The sequence below is a fragment of the Dreissena polymorpha genome, chromosome 4 (assembly GCF_020536995.1).
Source record: "Dreissena polymorpha isolate Duluth1 chromosome 4, UMN_Dpol_1.0, whole genome shotgun sequence".
Lineage (NCBI taxonomy): Eukaryota > Metazoa > Mollusca > Bivalvia > Myida > Dreissenidae > Dreissena > Dreissena polymorpha.
The window spans coordinates 78109934-78129044 of record NC_068358.1 but is presented as its reverse complement, the minus strand read 5'-3'; the positions used below and the strand labels follow the sequence as shown (position 1 = coordinate 78129044).

The following is a 19111-nucleotide window of genomic DNA, read 5'->3' as shown; positions in this document are numbered from 1 at the left end:
TGCCCAATCATCATGAAAGTTGGTCAAAACATTGGTTTTATTGACATCTCTGACGAGTTTGAAAATGGTCCAGATCGGTGATAAACATGGCTGCCAGTGGGCGGGGCATTTTTCTCTATATGTATATAGTGAAAACATGTGAACACTCTAGAAGTCACATTTTTAGCCCAATTTTCATGAAATTTGGTCAGAACATTTGTTTCCTTGATATGAGAGTTGAGTCGAAAATGGTTCCGGTCAGTTGAATAATATGGCTGCTGGGGGGGGGGGGGCAGTTTTTCTTATTTGGCTATAGAGAAACCTTGTAAACACACTAGAAGTCACAATTTTAGCCCAATGGTCATGAAAGTTGGTCAAAACATTGGTTTTATTGATATCTCAGACGAGTTTGAAAATGGTTCAGATCGGTGAAAAAACATGGCCGCCAGTGCGGGGCATTTTTCTCTATGTCTTAATGATATGTTGGTATGTTGGTTGAGTTAAAAAGTGGTTCCGGTCCGTTGAAAAACATGGCCGCCAGTGGGTGGGGCAGTTTTCCTTATTTGGCTATAGAGAAACCTTGTAAACACTATAGAAGTCACAATGTTTGCCCAATCATCATGAAGTTGGTCAAAACATTGGTTTCATTGATATCTCGGACGAGTTTGAAAATGGTCCAGATCGGTGAAAAAACATGGCCGCCAGTGGGCGGGGCATTTTTCTCTATATGTATATAGTGAAAACACGTGAACACTCTAGAAGTCACATTTTTGTCCAATTTTCAAGAAATTTGGTCAGAACATTTGTTTCCTTGATATGAGAGTTGAGTTTGAAATTGGTTCCGGTCAGTTGAATAACATGGCTGCCGCGGGGGGGTGGGGGGGTGGGGGGGGCAATTTTCTCATATTTTTATAGTAAAAGAAGCTTGTGAACACTCACATTTTTTGCCCAATCATCATGAAACTTGGTGAAAAGATTGGTTTTATATATATCACATTATTAATGCCATAATTATTGCCTTTAGATTGTCCAAATTTTCATTATATTATACAAAATCCTTGTAAACACTCTAGAGGTCACAATTTTGTTTCAGATTTTATGAATTTGGTCATAATATTTATTATGCCCCCCTTCGAAGAAGAGGGGGTATATTGTTTTGCACATGTCGGTCGGTCGGTCAGTTGGTCAGTCCGTCGGTCCGTCCACCAGATGGTTTCCGGATGATAACTCAAGAACACTTAGGCCTAGGATCATGAAACTTCATAGGTAAATTGATCATGACTGGCAGATGACCCGTATTGATTTTCAGGTCACTAGGTCAAAGGTGAAGGTCACAGTGACTCAAAATAGTAAAATGGTTTCCGGATGATAACTCAAGAATGCTTAGGCCTAGTTTTTATGCCCCCCTTCGAAGAAGAGGGGGTATATTGCTTTGCTCATGTCGGTCTGTCGGTCGGTCTGTCGGTCCGTCCACCAGGTGGTTGTCAGACGATAACTCAAGAACGCTTGGGCCTAGGATCATGAAACTCCATAGGTACATTGATCATGACTCGCAGATGACCCCTATTGATTTTGAGGTCACTAGGTCAAAGGTCAAGGTCATGGTGGCCAGAAATAGTAAAATGGTTTTTGAATGATAACTCAAGAACGCATACGCCTAGGATCATGAAACTTCATGGGTAGATTGATTCTGACTTGCAGATGACCCCTATTGATTTTGAGGTCACTAGGTCAAAGGTCAAGGTCACGGTGACCCGAAATAGTAAAATGGTTTCCGGATGATAACTCAAGAACGCATACGCCTAGGATCATGAAACTTCATGGGTAGATTGATCATGACTTGCAGATGACCCCTATTGATTTTGAGGTCACTAGGTCAAAGGTCAAGGTCACGGTGACCCGAAATAGTAGAATGGTTTCCGGATGATAACTCAAGAATGCATATGCCTAGGATCATGAAACTTCATGGGTAGATTGATCATGACTCGCAGACGACCCCTATTGATTTTGAGGTCACTAGATCAAAGGTCAAGGTCACAGTGACCCAAAATAGTAAAATGGTTTTCGGATGATAACTCAAGAATGCATGTGCCTAGGATCATGAAACTTCATGGGTAGATTGATCATGACTTGCAGATGACCCCTATTGATTTTGAGGTCACAAGGTCAAAGGTCAAGGTCACGGTGACCCGAAATAGTAAAATGATTTTCGGATGATAACTCAAGAACGCTTTTGCCTAGGATCATGACACTTCATAGGTACATTGATCGTGACCCGCAGATGACCCCTATTGATTTTCAGGTCACTAGGTCAAATGTCAAGGTTACAGTGCCAAAAATCGTATTTACACAATGGCTGCCACTACAACGGACAGCCCATATGGGGGGCATGCATGTTTTACAAACAGACCTTGTTTGTAAGCAGATTTTGATGTTTGGTAAACTCAAATTATAGGTCACCAGGTCAAGTCTTACAAAAACAAAATCACTCCATATGCCAGAGTTTTGGTTCAATAATGATGAAACTTGACCAAGATGTTTGTCTGGACAATATCTAGGTCAAGTTTGACGTTTGGTAAAGATTGAATGGTGAGTGAGGGAACTAGGGCCATCTTGGCCCTCTTGTTTTGTAAAAGGTTCTTGTCTGTTATTGACATTATTATACTGTGTCGATACTTAATACTATATATAGCGTTTATCATCCTGTTGGTAACAGTTATTGTACAAGTGGGTATTTATTTAATAACAGTTTTATTTATCACACTAGAATAAATTATACACAAAGTGAAACTTTAGCTGCAACAATAGATGAGAAAATGTGTTACAGTCCTTTTTTAGTCCATAGTCCTTTAGTTATGGCCAGGAACCTAATGCCAAACATTGAGACGTAAAAAAAAATGTACAACACAAGACACAAAAATGCACAACAAACACATGCAAATGAATTACATTGGGTTCATCATCTTGGAAAGGTCAATTCAAGGCATGGTGGATTTGAACTGTTTCAAGGAGTTCAAAACTTCAAATCATTTAAACTTCTGCCCAATATTAATTTACTGACCCAGTATCACTCATACTGGGTCAGTAAGAAGTCATGTAACAAATATTGCACATTTAGTACAGCCTCAGGTCAACTACCGGCAGTCAGTATCAGCCCAACTTGCTCAGCAGAGGTGTAAGAAGGATAATTTTCAATTAATAACCAAACTGTAATATCCTCTCAGTGTCCCTAGTCTCTGTATCCTGGCTGAAGAGGAACTCTGCATCCTCAACACTGGCTGACGATTCCCCATTGTCACCTGAAACAAGCATCTGGCATCTTCCAAAAAAAGGAACTCAGATTTTGAATTTAACTTCAATGTACATACGCTGTCCAAGCCCATTCGAACTTTGGCAAAACATTTGGAAAGATGGCACACCCCTATATCTGTTTTTATGTGCATGAGCTGTACCAGGGTGCAGAATCAACAGGGTTTTCAGTGGTTTACACACCGTTAAGAACTTTGTTTTTGCAAATATTTTAACTTATTGAAATACATTGCACAAATCTGTGGTGCATAAAAGAGTTTTTCTTGCAGTTTGTGCCGATATCTAAAGGTATAAGAATAAATCCTTGAAAAAAGCAGAATTTACTGGTGTGTTTACATCCATTAATGTTTATTTGGGAAGCCCACACAGTCATGTGATTCTGAACGCTGTGTACAGAGTTTACAGAGAGACATATCAATTTACTTATTAATTCATTGAGTGCATTTTTTTAATCCATTTGCTGTCATGTTTTAACTAGACATAAAAAGCTGAAATTCATGAGAAGCATACTGCTTAATGACAGCGCTATAATTGCATAATATCAGAGCTCCAGATAAGGTTTTGTGAAATTCTTAACGTTACTACCAGATTTTCAAAAAGAATTTTTAACTATGAAATTTTATTCTTAACGTTACTACCAAGTTTTGGAAAATAATTCTTAACTTTTCTAAATGACCTAAACATAAATAATAATGGTTATTTTCATGCAAAAAATCAAAATAAATTTATTTATACGATTACAACAGTGTCTATTCAGTATTATACAATTTAATTTTTCAAATACCTTCATATGCCCAAACTGTGCTTTGACTGCATGCCTTCGATGAATTTTTACATATTTCACAATTAAAACGGGTCTCCCCTTCAATCTTTTTAACGATTATCCACGGGAATGTTTTTTTTTTTTTTTTTAAAGTTTGGACCTGTCGTGTCGCGTTTTTTTAGCTTTTCCGACTGCATCGGCAACTGAACATACAACATCGTATAAGATCTTTTCTAAATGTCTTTCTTAACATTCAACTTCGGCTCACTTTGCGTACAATATGTTTAAAGCGTGTTTTTGCACGCTTTGCAGTTTTTTGGGACGCTCTCTGGGCGCCGCCATTGTTTTTTGACAGATAGATTGTATACACGCCGCTTTTAGTGGAAAAAATGCGCTTTGTTAAACAAACCCGATAACCATTCTATATAAGCACCAAAAAGATCTTTAATACGCGAAAAGAACTCAAAAAAATTGATACGAACCGATGTAAAAATAATATTCGTAACTTGATTTTGTAATTCTTAATGGTATGACAAGATTTTAAAATAAGTATGTAACGGACTTGAAAATACAAAATGTAATTCGTAATTACGAAAATACGACCCTTATCTGGGGCTCTGATAATATCATATATTTTTTGATATTACAACTTTAACTGACTGCCTTGATATAATATATTATAATTACCATTAAAACAGTTAAAGAAAAAGCAAAACACAAAATGCCAGATACATGTTTCAGGTGACAATGGGGGATTGTTAGCCAGTGTTGAGGATGCAGAGTTCCTCTTCAGCCAGGATACAGAGACAAGGGACACTGAGAGGTAAGCTTTGCAGGCAGCAGTCGATGAAGTGTGCTGAGCCTAAAACACTCCAGTTTTTTGTCCCCTACCGGTGAAACTGGAGGGGACCTTATGGTTTGCGCTCTGTCTGTCTGTCAGTCTGTCAGTTTGTCTGTCAGTCTGTCAGTCTGTCTGTCACACTTTTCTGGATCCTGCGATTACTCTAAAAGTTCTTCATATTTTTTCATGAAACTTGAAACATGGATAGATGGCAATATGGACATTATGCATGTCATTTCATTTTGTTCCTACGTCAAAAATTCTGGTTTCTATGGCAACACATAATTTTTTTTTTACTGACAATGGTGGAGTTTACCAGTAGGGGACAATATTGCTTGGCAATCTCTTGTTTTTCTTGTGGCATTTCTTACATCAGTATGAGCTTAAAATGTCACCTTGATAAGCAACTTATAGTAACAATTTCTTAAATGTTATTTTTGGTGTGGAAACATGTCATTCAAAGTATGGAAAACAATATTTGTAGGCATTTGAGAAATTTTATCTTTCATTGTTGAGTTCGGAAAAAATATTGATGTATAAATGTATCACATTCTTAATTTGTTTATTTCAGTTTGTTTTTAAGTGAGGCCTATCTGGAAGAACATCTAGCCATATTTCACCCTAATTACATTTGTGAATGTGTTAAGAAAGGAAATACAAAGGATGTTGTTCTTGGCCAGTATTTCTTTCCGCCAAAAGATGTTCAAAACCGTGAGTATTAAGTTTTGTGGAACCTGCTGCGGAAAGATACTTATAGCTGGAACAGTGGTCTAGTGATTGTGCATGAGTGTGTCGCTCTGAGCTTTTCTATACAGATTATTCCCCATTTATATTGCTATCTTGCAATTTTTAAATAACTTGCCACAGTTTACTATGAAGAGATGATGTGTAATGTTTTACACTGCTCGCCTGAGCTTTAATTTCCAGGTTTAATATAGAGTTTGAATGTTAAACGTATTCATTATACTGCTTTTTTCTAAGACTGTAACATTTCATCTTGTAATTCATCATGCCATTTAAACATAACTCATCATATTTGTTCACCACATGAAGGTGTTGACTATCTGTAATGTGTAAGACTTTTGTCTGTTATTCACAAGTCAGGGCCATCAAAGGACAAATCTGGACCTAATACAGCTTGTCCACCTTGTCCAGACATTAATTTTAAGTTCAAGGCAATTGCAAAACTGCAAATGTTTACTACCGGTATGTAGACTAAACCTACATTTTGTACAGACAAGTCATTTGCTAAAAGTTCAAGTTTAAATTTTGAGGTACTGAGGCACTGATATCAATTATTTCCTTTCATGATTGTCTAATGCAGGTTGCGCTTGAAATAAAATGTTATGCACCTTTGTTGTAGTTATCATTTTTTGGTATATGACTGTAACTTGTTTGCTCAAAATGCTAAATGTGAAATTTTGTAACGCAAGTTTCATGAATGTTTCACGTGTTAAAGACAACATTCAACAACAAACAATGACATAATACTTTGCCTATTTTATTGCATTTATTTTAGAATCATGCTACATTTTATGTATATGAGATGTTAATTTGTTAAAGGGATCTTTTCACGGTTTGGTAAATTGACAATATTGAAAAAAACTGTTTCAGATTCGCAAATTGTCGGTTTAGTTATGATATTTGTTAGGAAACAGTATTACTGAACATTTGCCATGGTCTAATATAGCCATTATATGCATCTTTTGACGATTTAAAAACCTAAAAAATATAAAGCGTTGCAACGTGAAACAATTCAATAATTTGGAGAGTTCTGTTGTTGTCGTTTACATTTGTGAAACTACTAAGATTGCTTATATAAAGTATAAAATACGCATCTTATGTATGCTTGGCAGGATAGCTCTGTTGGCTAATGCGTTTTTACTTCAGGATTCCGGGTATCACTGGTTCGAGCCCTCCTGTGGGCTACTTTTTTTTTCTTTTTATAAATTTTCTTTTTGATTTTTTACTGGAGCTTTTAAAATTTAATGTTTACATTTATCAATATAAAGCATTTAATGACAAACTTTAATACATGCCACAATCTGTGAAAAGGCTCCTTTAAACCAGTTGAACTCAATACATTCTGGGTGCAATTATCTATAAAACAAATATTGAACCATCGAACATATGAAATTGATAAAATTCATTGCAAACATCTTTAAAAGTAAGCAATATTTAACAGTTTGGTAATTAACAAGCAAACACTGCTGTTATGATTATATTGTTAAACTGCAGAACATTTGAACAAATTCATCATTTTGTCCTGTTATATATTCTGACACATGTTATTTTTGTGTATGTAATTTTTTGATTTTTTAAATTTTTATAAAGGTCTGAAAATTAGAGTTTTATGCTATATTCTATTGAAAATTATCTTGCCTGCAGATGCAGTCTGATATAATGGTATGTGCATATTGATATGTCACCAGTTGCGAGGAAGCAGCTTCAGTTCAAGTGGGACCTTGATGGCAACACATCCGATGGAACAGAAGCTGATTTACAGGTTACTGTCTCGGTATTTTTAGCTCATCTATTTTTTGAAAAAAAAATTTGAGCTATTGTCATCACCTTGGCATCGGCGTCGGCGTTGGGTGTCCGGTTAAGTTTTGCGTTTAGGTCCACTTTTCTCAGAAAGTATCAATGCTATTGCGTTCAAACTTGGTACACTTACTTACTATTATCAGGGGACTGGGCAGGCAAAGTTAGATAACTCTGGCGTGCATTTTAACAGAATTATGTGCCCTTTTATTGAAAATTTGGTTAAGTTTTGTGTTTAGGTCCACTTTATTCCTACAGTATCAAAGCTATTGCTTTCATACTTGCAACACTTATTAACTATCATAAGGGGACTGTGCAGGCAAAGTTATGTACCTCTGACTGGAATTTGGACGGAAATATGGGCCCTTTATACTTAGAAAATTGAAAATTTGGTTAAGTTTTGTGTTTTGGTCTACTTTACCCCTAAAGTATCATAGATATTGCTTTCATACTTGGAACACTCGCAAACTATCATAAGGGGACAGTAAAAGGACAAGTTGCATAACTCTGGTTGTCATTTTTACGGAATTATGGCCCTTTTTTGACTTAGTAACTTTGAATATATGGTTAAATTTTGTGTTTCGATCCACTTTACTTCTAAAGTATCAAGGCTATTGCTTTCAAACTTCAAATACTTTCATGCTATCATGAGGTTACTGTACCTGGCAAGTTGAATTTTACCTTGACCTTTGAATGACCTTGACTCTCAAGGTTAAATTATTAAATTTTGCTAAAATTGCCATAACTCTTTATTTATGATTAGATTTGATTGATACTTTGACAAAACAACTCTTACCTGAGAAACCACAATAGACTCCACCCAAACCATCCCCCGTGCCCCCCCTACCCCCCCCCCCCCGAATTCCCCCCACCCCCCCCCCATTCCCCCCCCCCCCAATTTTTTTTTTTTTTTTTTTTTTTTAAGATCATCTCACAAATGACCACCACACCCTCACACTATACCCCCTCACCCCACCCACCCCCAATTTTTTTTTTGAAACGGTTAAAAAACACAAATATTTATTTTTATTATTTTATTTTTGAAATACCGTCCAACCATCGCACCCAAGAATCCCCTCCCCCCCCACCCCCTCCCTAATTTTTTTTTTTTAAGATCATCTCACAAATGACCACCACACCCTCACACTATTATCCCCCCCCCCAAATTATTTTTTTTGAAACGGTTAAAAAACACAAATATTTATTTTTATTATTTTATTTTTGAATTACCGTCCAACCATCGCACCCAAGAATCCACCCCCCCCCCCCCCCCGAATTTTTTCATATATTTTTTTGCATGTTTTTCCGCATTTTTGGTAGATAATGTAATAAATGTCCACACCCCCACACTATACACCCCTCTTCAATCCACCTCTCCCTCTTTTGTGATTTAAATTGAGAGTCCCTTCACCTTTAAAAAGAAAATAGATGAGCGGTCTGCACCCGCAAGGCGGTGCTCTTGTTATCCATCGCCATCGGTGGAGGGATATTGTTTTGGCGTTGTCCATCCGTTCGTCTGTCTTTCCGTCCGTCCGTCTTTCCGTCCGTCCGGAGCCATATCTTGGAAGTGCTTTGGTGGATTTCATTGAAACTTGGTATACATATGGATAAGAGGATGATGCACGCCAAATGGTATTGTACACCATCTGTTAATAACAGAGTTATGGCCCTTTGCATCTTGAAAAATGCTTTTGTCAGTGTCAAATATAACACTTTTGTGTCCAGAAGCATATTGGCTGGGGATATCAATTCAATGAATTTGCTTGTAAATTAAGATTTCTTGACAATTTACTGAGTTGTAAGAGAAAGAAAGGAAAGTCTGATATAAAGTATACTTTGTAATCAGATGTCTTAATTTGGAAATGATATTGCTTATTTACTCTCCTTTGTTCATGTCCGGCTGCATTGAAAATTACCAACTTGATAATTATACTTGTAACATATACATTTTTATGCAAGCAAAACACACAATTTAACATTCTAATGTTTTGTTCCTATACAATGCTGTTAGCTGGACTACTTTCTTTAATCTAGCCGAATGTTTTGTTGATTTTGGCTATTCTCATTATGCCTAAAAAAAGTTGTTTACTTGACAAGGATGTTATGTCAACATCATTTTTTGATGTTATCATCATGTTGTTTGGCAGACACAATTACTTGACATAAAATAGTTCGTGATTTGTTTGGATATTTAAGGCATTCTTGGAAATATTCAAACAAATTTAATATATGATCATTTTGATATTCTGTCCATAATAAAACATAAGTATGGTGTTCTGGGATCGTTTTGAGTCGTGTTCTGAGAAAACTGGGCATAATGCATGTGCGTAAAGTGTCATCCCAGATTAGCCTGTGCAGTTCACATAGGCTAATCAGGGACGACACTTTCCGCTTTTTTGACATTTTTTGTTTAAATGAAGTCTCTTATTAACAAAAATCCAATTTAGGCGGAAAGTGTCATCCCTGATAAGCCTGTGCAGATTGCACAGGCTAATGTGGGGCGACACTTTACGCACATGCATTATGCCCAGTTTTCTCAGAACACGCCTCGTTTATCACTCTTATTCATGTCACATGTCATTGCACTTGGTGACTGCACCTCTTGTGAGATACAACTTCAAACAACAAGCTTAACTGATGCAAGTTCTCAGAACACCTTACCGTCATAAAATTCCAATAACAATAACGGTAATGATAATGATAATTATTATGATAATGATGATACTTGTAATAATATTTATAATAATACAAATAATCTCAAATATACTTTGGCTGCCAAATTTATGCCAAATTTATGTATTTTTATATGTATATTATTATCTGTTTTATCCAAGGCGGATGAAGATGCACTGTTAAAAAATCCTGAGTCAAAACACACAAAAAAGAAGTCAAGTGCCTCTCCAAAGAAATCACCTCCAAAGGCTACAAATGTCAACATGAATGACAGCCTGAAAGACAAACATAACAAGAACACTAGTGCAAAGATAGCAGAGCCCAGACCAGGGCCCTCAAGTTATGTTGATCACATCCCAGAAAGGGTCATCTCAGAACAGATATGTACGAAAAAGAATACATCTGATAATTCAGTACAAAAAGTTCAAGTGAAGAAAACTGTGGTACCAAAAACGATTGAAAATAATGTTAGTCTAAGAAGAATGACTCCCACTCAAGGCATTGACATTTTGAAGAAACCACATGTGAATTCATCTGTGTGTCCAACAGGAAGGAAAGAGAAAGAAGAAATGGAAGGTAAAACTGATTCCCTGTAAATTTATTTATAAATCTTTTACTGCTGTCACAAGTTCACTAGAGGAGAATATAGGTTTCGCGTTCTGAGAAAACCGGGCATAATGCCTGTGCGTAAAGTGTCGTCCCAGATGAGCCTGTGCAGTCTGCACAGGCCAATCAGGGACAACACTTTCTGCTTGTATGACATTTTTCATTTAAATGAAGTCTCTTTTAAGCAAAAATCCAATTTAGGTGGAAAGTGTCGTCCCTGATTAGCCTGTGCAGACTGCACAGGCTAATCTGGGACGACACTTTATGCACATGCATTACGCCCAGTTTTTTCAGAACACGACACATAGGTTTACCGTCAGTCTATCGTGTCTATCCCTCTGCCAATCATTCCACCCCTATGTAAAAATTGTTCCCGGGATTCCTCATAAAGTCCTGAAGATATTTTGATGAAATTTATATTTTTATTAAGAACAATGTGAGGATTTCTGTGAATTGTTTTACATCTGTCTGTATGCCCATCTGCAAAAAATAAAAAAATGTTAAAACTAAAAAATGACATAAAGTATCATAATGTTGGTATACACCATAAGCTATAGGTTTTCTATGTCTGTTGGTCATATCTTCCCTGTGTTCATCTGTCTGTCACTCTGTCCATTTGCAAAAACTGAAATTACTAGAAAATAACATATCATATAAGTAGATCCTGCAATTGATCAGAAAGTACCAAAGATTCTTGGACACAACTTGGTATACATATAATGAGCCATGCTGGAAATTATGCAAGACCATTCAGCAGTGTTTTTTTTTACAAATAGGGGAATGTTGGCGGGGCCTGTCCAAAGGGGAAAACGCATTGTTTTTTAGGAAAAGGGGAAAATTAAAAATTCACTCTTTTATATGTTATGATATTTATTATATGAATACACATGTATGTATGAATGTAATATTCACAGCTGAATTTCTCTGTCCTTTTTCTTAAATATATATCAATGATTTTTCAACATAAGTTTCAGACAGTTCAGCCTTCATGCACAGTCTCAGTTTCCATAGCCATAGTCTAATTGGGATTTTTTAATCGAAAAATGGCAAATTTGAGCATTTTTTACCAATAAAATGGACCAAATTGGAATGTTTTTATCAACAAATATTGACACAATATAGATACATCAAGGGTGGTATTCCAGAAACATCTTAAGTTATTTCTTAAATATTTTCACTTAAGTTAAAAATTACAATGTTTTGTATTTCTTTACTCAATAAAAACATGCATGTTTTTTTTGTATTCGTCAAATAACATTGACATAATGATGTTATTTTGATGTAATTTTCGATGCCTAACTATTGCAGAATGAAATAAAACACTTAAGAAAAATTCCCAATTTAAGGATAAAAATAAAATTTTACTTAAGATGCTTCTGGAATACCACCCCAGGTCTTTTCCTTTTTTGGGAAAAATGCAATTCATATGAAAAGTCCACAGATGTGGGAAAAACTTATTTAATATAACTCTTTATAATAATTAAAAATCATATTAATTTTATATATACTTTGTTAGTTGTTTACAAAATTTATTTGAGATATATTTATCATTAGAGAGTTCTTTCTAATAAATTTTTATTTTTTTTTGTTTAACTTCTGGAGGGGATTTTTCTACACAATTGGGGAAAAATATGTACTCTTTTTTAGGGGAATGGGGCCGAATATCTGCCCCAAAATTGCCATAAAAAACACTGATTCAGTGTCCATCAGAGATTAAAGTTCAGGTCACTGCTACTTATACTTGTAAAAAAGTTCAACAACAAAACAAGATATGATCATGAACTGGGTACACAGTTTTGGCTGTATGCTTGCCTTTTTCTTTGCCTGTAAATCCTTTTCTTTTGAAAAGTACACATAATTAAATAATACTATGATCATTTAAAATGGCATTCATTATAAAATGATGAGAGAATTATGCTTAACCCCTTCATATCTGCACATTTAAGATGACTGTAAATATCAATAGAATTGCACATAATAATATGAAATTTCAACATAAGATATTCATGATGATACATAGTACACACATCAATAGCAAGGTGGCGTTAATGAACACAACCTTTTTTCACCAAAGATCTGGTGAATGTAAAACAAACTAATCTTCATATGACTGTGCTTAATGTACATTGTTTTTATTATGAAACTTTACAAGTGTACAGATAAAGATCAATATGAACGAAATACCGAGTGTTTATTTGCAAGGGGCTTTCACTCAACTGGTATGGGAATCCTGTATTGTGTGAAATCCTGTCAAAGCCTTATTAAATATGAGTCGTGTTTTGAGAAAACTGGGTTTAATGCATGTGCGTAAAGTGTCGTCCCAGATTAGCCTGTGCAGCCCGCACAGGCTAATCAGGGACGACACTTTCCGCTTTTATGACATTTTTTGTTTAAATGAAGTCTCCTCTTAGCAAAAATCCTATTAAGGCGGAAAGTGTCGTCCCTGATTAGCCTGTGTGGATTGCACAGGCTAATCTGGGATGACACTTTACGCACATGCATTAATCCCAGTTTTCTCAGAATGCGACTCATATACATGTAATCAGATGTGAACAATTAGTTTTAAACCAATGTGTCCTTACATATAACGAAATCTAAAAAAATAATAGTTCTATCTTTTTATGCATGCTGTAGACCCTTTTTGTGAAGATGAAAAGTATTTGATGTCCCTGCGCAGTTTTTTAACAATAGAAGTTTCTTCTTATTATTGCCTTTATTTTATTAAGATTGACTGCAATTATAATATTCTGTGCAAGATATTGGTTTTGTTTACTTCACTGGTGAAGATTTATTATACATAATTTTCTACCTGGTATTTCAGAATGTCTTCGCCTGGAAGATTTAGCCAAAGTACCCAGTGATTTACAAGATTTTATTGTTGGACAGAATGGCTGCGAACTGGTTCTCCTATCATAGCAAAGATGTTTTTTCGCGATCCAGTGTAGAATGTGTTCATTAATTTTCAAATGTTCATGTACATACAACAGATGTATGTATAGAACAAAACACTAGGGCATGTATTGCTACGTCGGTTACAGATGCTTTGTTTTGTTCATTCATATACTAGTATATATTTGCCTTTGTTGCTTATATTAAAAGAACACGTTGCTGAATATATACTTCTATGTTTAATATTTTCAACTGTTTTAAATATAATGTTTACTTTTTGTCAGTTACTGAGTGCTCGTCACTTTACCTGAAATAACTTTTTCCTTAAACCACTTTGAGGATTTTACACTACTCTTGTTAACAATGTGACAGGCATGTTCCTTGATCAATTTTTATGCTCCCGGTAGCGGGGCATATAGCAGGAACACCAAGTCTGTATGTCTGTACTTCGTCCGGCATTCCAATTTTTTTTTTGTTAAACGCTTTCAGATATTTACCTGATTTTTTTTTAATGTTTTAGCCTACCTGCATGACTTATAGATTAAATTGAGTTTTGTTCCGGTCCATTGATTTTGGTAGAAGTTACGGGCCCTGGACTTAAAATTTTCTACAGAATAAAAGTTTTCCTGATTTTTTTCTTAAACGATTGAAGAAATTGATGTGAGTTTTGGTATGTGTGTCTTCCTTCATGACATACATGAAGTTTGAATTTTGTTCTGGTCCATTGATTTTCGAAGAAGTTTTGGGCCTTGTACACGCAAAAATATTATTGTTTTAACCCACATATATTGTATGCACAACTTAGAAAAAGGCAGCATGTAGCAGTCATTCTGTCTATGCATCTGTTCGAAACTTCCTGTTTTTGCTATAACCTTTACATTTATTAACAGAATTTAAATTACTGCAAATGTCAGCAATCATAAAACAACATGTCACATATAACACGTGTCTCCTTACCTCATAATTCAAGGTTTCACTTAGACCATTAAGTTAAAATTGCCATAAACATTCCTGTCTTTGCTCAAGCTTTGCCTTTTATTGAGGGATTTAGGAATAACTTGGCATGAATGTAAACCATAATGAGACAATGTGTGAAATGAAAAAGCTGTGTCCCACCTAAACAGTCAAGGTCACGCTCTAAGGTCAAATATGACCATCAAGCAGCTTGTGTTTTTCCAGCAGTTGAGTTTTCAGATTAAGGTAATATGCGTTTGCTCCTTTGCACTATGGAGACGTGTATTATTTTATTTTTATTTGATCAGTTTTATTGAAAATCAGTTAGCATGGCAAGGTGACAAATATTTTATGGTTTACATTCTTCAACATTCTTTCAGCACTTATAACCTCTATCATTATGCCGCCGTTTAACGCTTACCACTGAAAAACCATTAAGGGACTTGTTTTGATATTTTCGTAACAAAACTGTAACATTCGGAATAGATTTTAAAAAAATATTACAATAAAAGGGGAAATAGTGACTGGCCTGGGGTCAGAGCATGGGCCACCTGAAGCAAGAGACACATAATACAACTTTTCCACGCAGGCTTTTGATTTAAGATGGTGGTCTATTAGCTATGTCGGCTATATTTTTTTATAATAAAAAACGTTTTTATTGTTTGTTTTTCCCCATTTAGATTCATGATAAAAATACACGGACATATGTGTTTAAGATTTTTTCTTGCTAAGAGGTTTTATTTTGCTTGTTTGCATATAAAGCATACATTCTTTTTTGAATCTATGACATTGTTAAATTGTCAATTTGACGAATTGCAAACAAGTCCCTTTAATACTTCTGTTATTAATGATATGTTGGTAGAAAGTCCTTCATGTTATGTATTTTATTCTGTTGTAAAGGTGATGTAGTTTTTGCACAATGTGTGCAAATCAAGATACCATTTAGGACCCTTGCGCCAGTGAGTTAACAATATCAAAGCGCTGAAGGCACTGAAGTTGTACGCTATTGCTTAATAAGCAATTCATTTTTCAAAATTAATGGCAAGTTTGAAATGAACACACGCCATTCAAATTTATAAAGTGTATCATAACGCACGGGTCGAACTTTGTGTACACTTTTTATCATCCTATTTTTTCATAGAGATAACTCAGACAAATAACAACAACATGGCTCTTTTTGGACGTTTTGAAAGCATAAAAAGTATGATGAAAATGGTAATGAGAACTGAATATAAAGACAATTTGCAATCACCATATTAAATGAATATTGTTTGAAAATCGCTTACCTATCTCACTAAGAATATAATTTCATGATGAAAATTCCCTGTACAAAACTTTAGATTTTTGACACCTTGTACAAATTCAAAATAAACAGTAAGAAAATTGATGAAAATAAATAAAAAATGAATCTGCGAGCAATTCTTTTTTCTCACGAATTAGGTAGTCATAAAGACAGCCCTGGACGCGTACATTGTTGTTTATGCATTACTTGTTACCCGAGCAGTTCACACGGTGTCCACAACTCTGACCTAAATATAGGTATTGAGCACTTATGCGCTTTTTCGGCGTGGCTGTTGTATTCAGCGTTTGATCTTTATGACTTTTACATAACGCCAACAGACACGCATGAATATTTTCGAATATATTTCATAGGCTGATTCGAGATACAACCTCTGAACTTTGGCTACATCACTGTGTCTGTACTCAGTGCAAAGGAAGTAGCACTGTTCAGTGTAAGGAATTCCGGACTACCGGTACTCTCTGTATGTTCAAACGACACAAATTGTGGCCCAGTTTCAATTACGCGTTAAAATCCACCTCGCAGACTTTCAGTTTTGCTTTTAAGATGAGAAAACAATCATTTCCGAAATAGTATAGTGTCACGATAAGATGAAATCGTTTAATTATCCAACAACAATGTTTGCCGGAATTGGTCAGCACGTCTGGAAATCGTTCCTGAACGTCTGGATAGGCTGCCATTATTAACAAGTTTGCCATTTTGAATTCAATTTTGTATCAGAAAGAATTGTGCTAAAATGTGCCATTTACAGTTCGCAATGAGATTTTTAATGACCCTCGTCATGCTAAAATGGGTCTTATTCAATATGCGCTAATCATATATAAAGCCCACTCAGCCTGCGCATCTCTCAGTCTGGTCAGGAGATACGAGACCATAACATCTTGAGTGATTTTATAGCGAACAGCATCCCCTCTGACCTGACTGCGCAAATGCACATGTTGGGATTAACAAACGCTGGCCGAAACGCATAAGACCCATTTTCGCATGACGCAGGGTTCCCGCTGTCGATCGCCATTGGCGCCAATTGCGACAAAATAAAAAATCTGGCGACAAAATTTCGTAAATGGCGATTTTAAAAAAATCGGCATTTTTCTGCGTTCATATTTTCTTAAAATGACAAAAGACGCTGTGTTTACCAGCCGCTTTACGGCAGTCGTAATACTATAGATTTCCATGGTGTAAGCGATACAGCTGTAATCAATGGAGCGTGGTGCTGACTGCCGACTACCGCAAAGTGGAATGTTATGGTGATAATTGCGATTATCTGGGGTGGGGTGTTGTTGCAAGTTATCTTAATTGGTCGGCAGTTTTATTGCTTCAGAGATAAGGCAATATTGAAATATACCGACTTTGCGCTTAAATGTGAAGCGTTGTCACAGTGTTCGAAGCAGATTCAAGACCGTTAAATTGACAACAATGACAATCAAAAAGGTAAGTATCGATTGTTTTTAGAAAAATCGGTGTAATTATAGAAAATAGTAAAACATTTTACATCTATTGGTTCTATTTAAACGGTGACATATTGCTGTTTCACTCGTCAAAATGGCAAGTTCAGAGTGTAAAACGACTTTTAGAAAGTGAACATTAGATGCTGCTTATTTTGAGACTCATTCAAAATGCAAACGTTCCCACCGCTATTGTTCACCAGCTAACAAACAAAAACCAAACAAAGACAGTTGTTTATCAGAATTTCATTTCCTTCAATATGATTTCCAACACACAATCTATGCTGTGTGAACTCTTTATATCCTCAACACTTATCAATTCATTCACTACCGGATGTACCTTAAAAAAAAGGTAAACATAGTTTAGCACATGGAAATCAATTTGACATTTGATATACACAAATGCTTATTTTATTTGACTGTTGTGTTAAGGGCTCTATGTAGTAGATCATATGCTAGCACACATTTATATTATTTATATACTTCACATTCATTGATTATTATTAGTATTATATTAATATTATATTTCCCTTTTTGTATTTTCAGAATACCACAAAGCTTCTAAAGCACCAAAACTGTGGCAACATATTCAGGCTGCTAAGAAGGTGTCAATCAACAAGAGTTACAACTGATTGAATGTGCCTTTATTTAATTAACAATGTTAAATGTGTTGTTATTATTAATACTACTGTTATTAAATCAATTCCTTTAACATACTGTAAATGCTCAGTTTTTGTTTGTATTATAATAACATGATCTTCATTGCCCAAATGTAGCCCCAGTGTGGCGACAACTTTTTAAATTTGGCGAAAGTAAGTGGCGACAACTTTTGAAAGCCCAGAGGGAACCCTGATGACGCGGCCATGAACGTGTGATTTAAATGTGTCGAAAGAAAACTGCGTTTAAATCAAATGTTAACATACGATATATTTCGGTAGTGAAGAAATATACTCGTAATAAGGCATGTGAGGACACATATGATGTGCACTCCTGTAGTATATTTTTATCTACTTACACTAATGTGTGATTTGACAATGCTAACACACATTTCATGCGTTGAATATGCAACTTACGAGTGAAAAACCCCACACATAAATTAATCTTTTGTTGTCATTTTATTAATTTATTTAGTAAGTAAATTGCAAACTTTCAAAGTCAGCGTATACGCCGACTACATTTTAAAAAGATATTTCTTGTTATTAGATGGTCGCTTAGCGACCGTCTAAGGTGGTTAGTCTAAAATTCAGGTCGATACGGCTAAGCTACTAGGAGCCCAATACCCGCTTACTACGCGTATCCGCGCGAGAAAGAGTTGTATCATTTATGCAAGAGGTTTGAGTTCTCAAATTATATTCATTCACAAATGGAAACATGATATTAATATCGTGTTAAATGCAATAGTTTCGAACGGTGCTTTTATAGAAAAGAATCAATAAACAATGATCGTATTGGTCGTGTCGCGGAGGAGATTGTTTATGAATGAATAAAATAGTCCACTTTATGCAGCGTCTTCATGACGTAGTATTTTTGCCATTCATAATATGTGGCTATTAATAGATGCGCCTGTCGATAAACAAAGTAAAGTCCACGGCCGATAACAACGCAATAGGTTACGCTCTCACATACACCTCAATGACGTAGTACAGGTCGTAAATTGAGGCTATTAGTAGATTCGGGAAAAAGTTAACGCTTATTTATATTCTCAATTTATAAAACGTTGAACATAAGTTCAACAATAACTTTAGCGATACGATAGACAAAAACAGAACAAAGATGTTTCATAATCGCTAAACCCGAATATAACAAAAAAT

At 35.5% G+C, this 19111-nt stretch overlaps 1 protein-coding gene and 1 long non-coding RNA gene across 5 annotated transcripts in view; both read left to right on the top strand.

Moving 5' to 3' along the window:
* The window catches only part of LOC127876245 (uncharacterized), a 49928-nt gene extending 36054 nt beyond the window's left edge, over nt 1-13874 (top strand). For all 4 annotated transcript variants that reach the window (XM_052421321.1, XM_052421322.1, XM_052421319.1 and 1 more), the window contains exons 3-7: nt 4793-4874; nt 5464-5603; nt 7325-7398; nt 10268-10682; nt 13534-13874. In XM_052421321.1, coding sequence (XP_052277281.1) covers nt 4793-4874; nt 5464-5603; nt 7325-7398; nt 10268-10682; nt 13534-13628 — 806 coding nt within the window. In that variant the 3' untranslated portion in view covers nt 13629-13874. The remainder of the gene's footprint in view (nt 1-4792; nt 4875-5463; nt 5604-7324; nt 7399-10267; nt 10683-13533) is intronic.
* A 2972-nt stretch (nt 13875-16846) lies between these two features.
* Nucleotides 16847-18017, top strand: LOC127878898 (uncharacterized). The gene is made up of 2 exons (XR_008048840.1): nt 16847-17286; nt 17847-18017. It is a non-coding gene; the product is annotated as an uncharacterized LOC127878898 (long non-coding RNA).
* The last annotated feature ends 1094 nt before the right edge of the window (nt 18018-19111 follow it).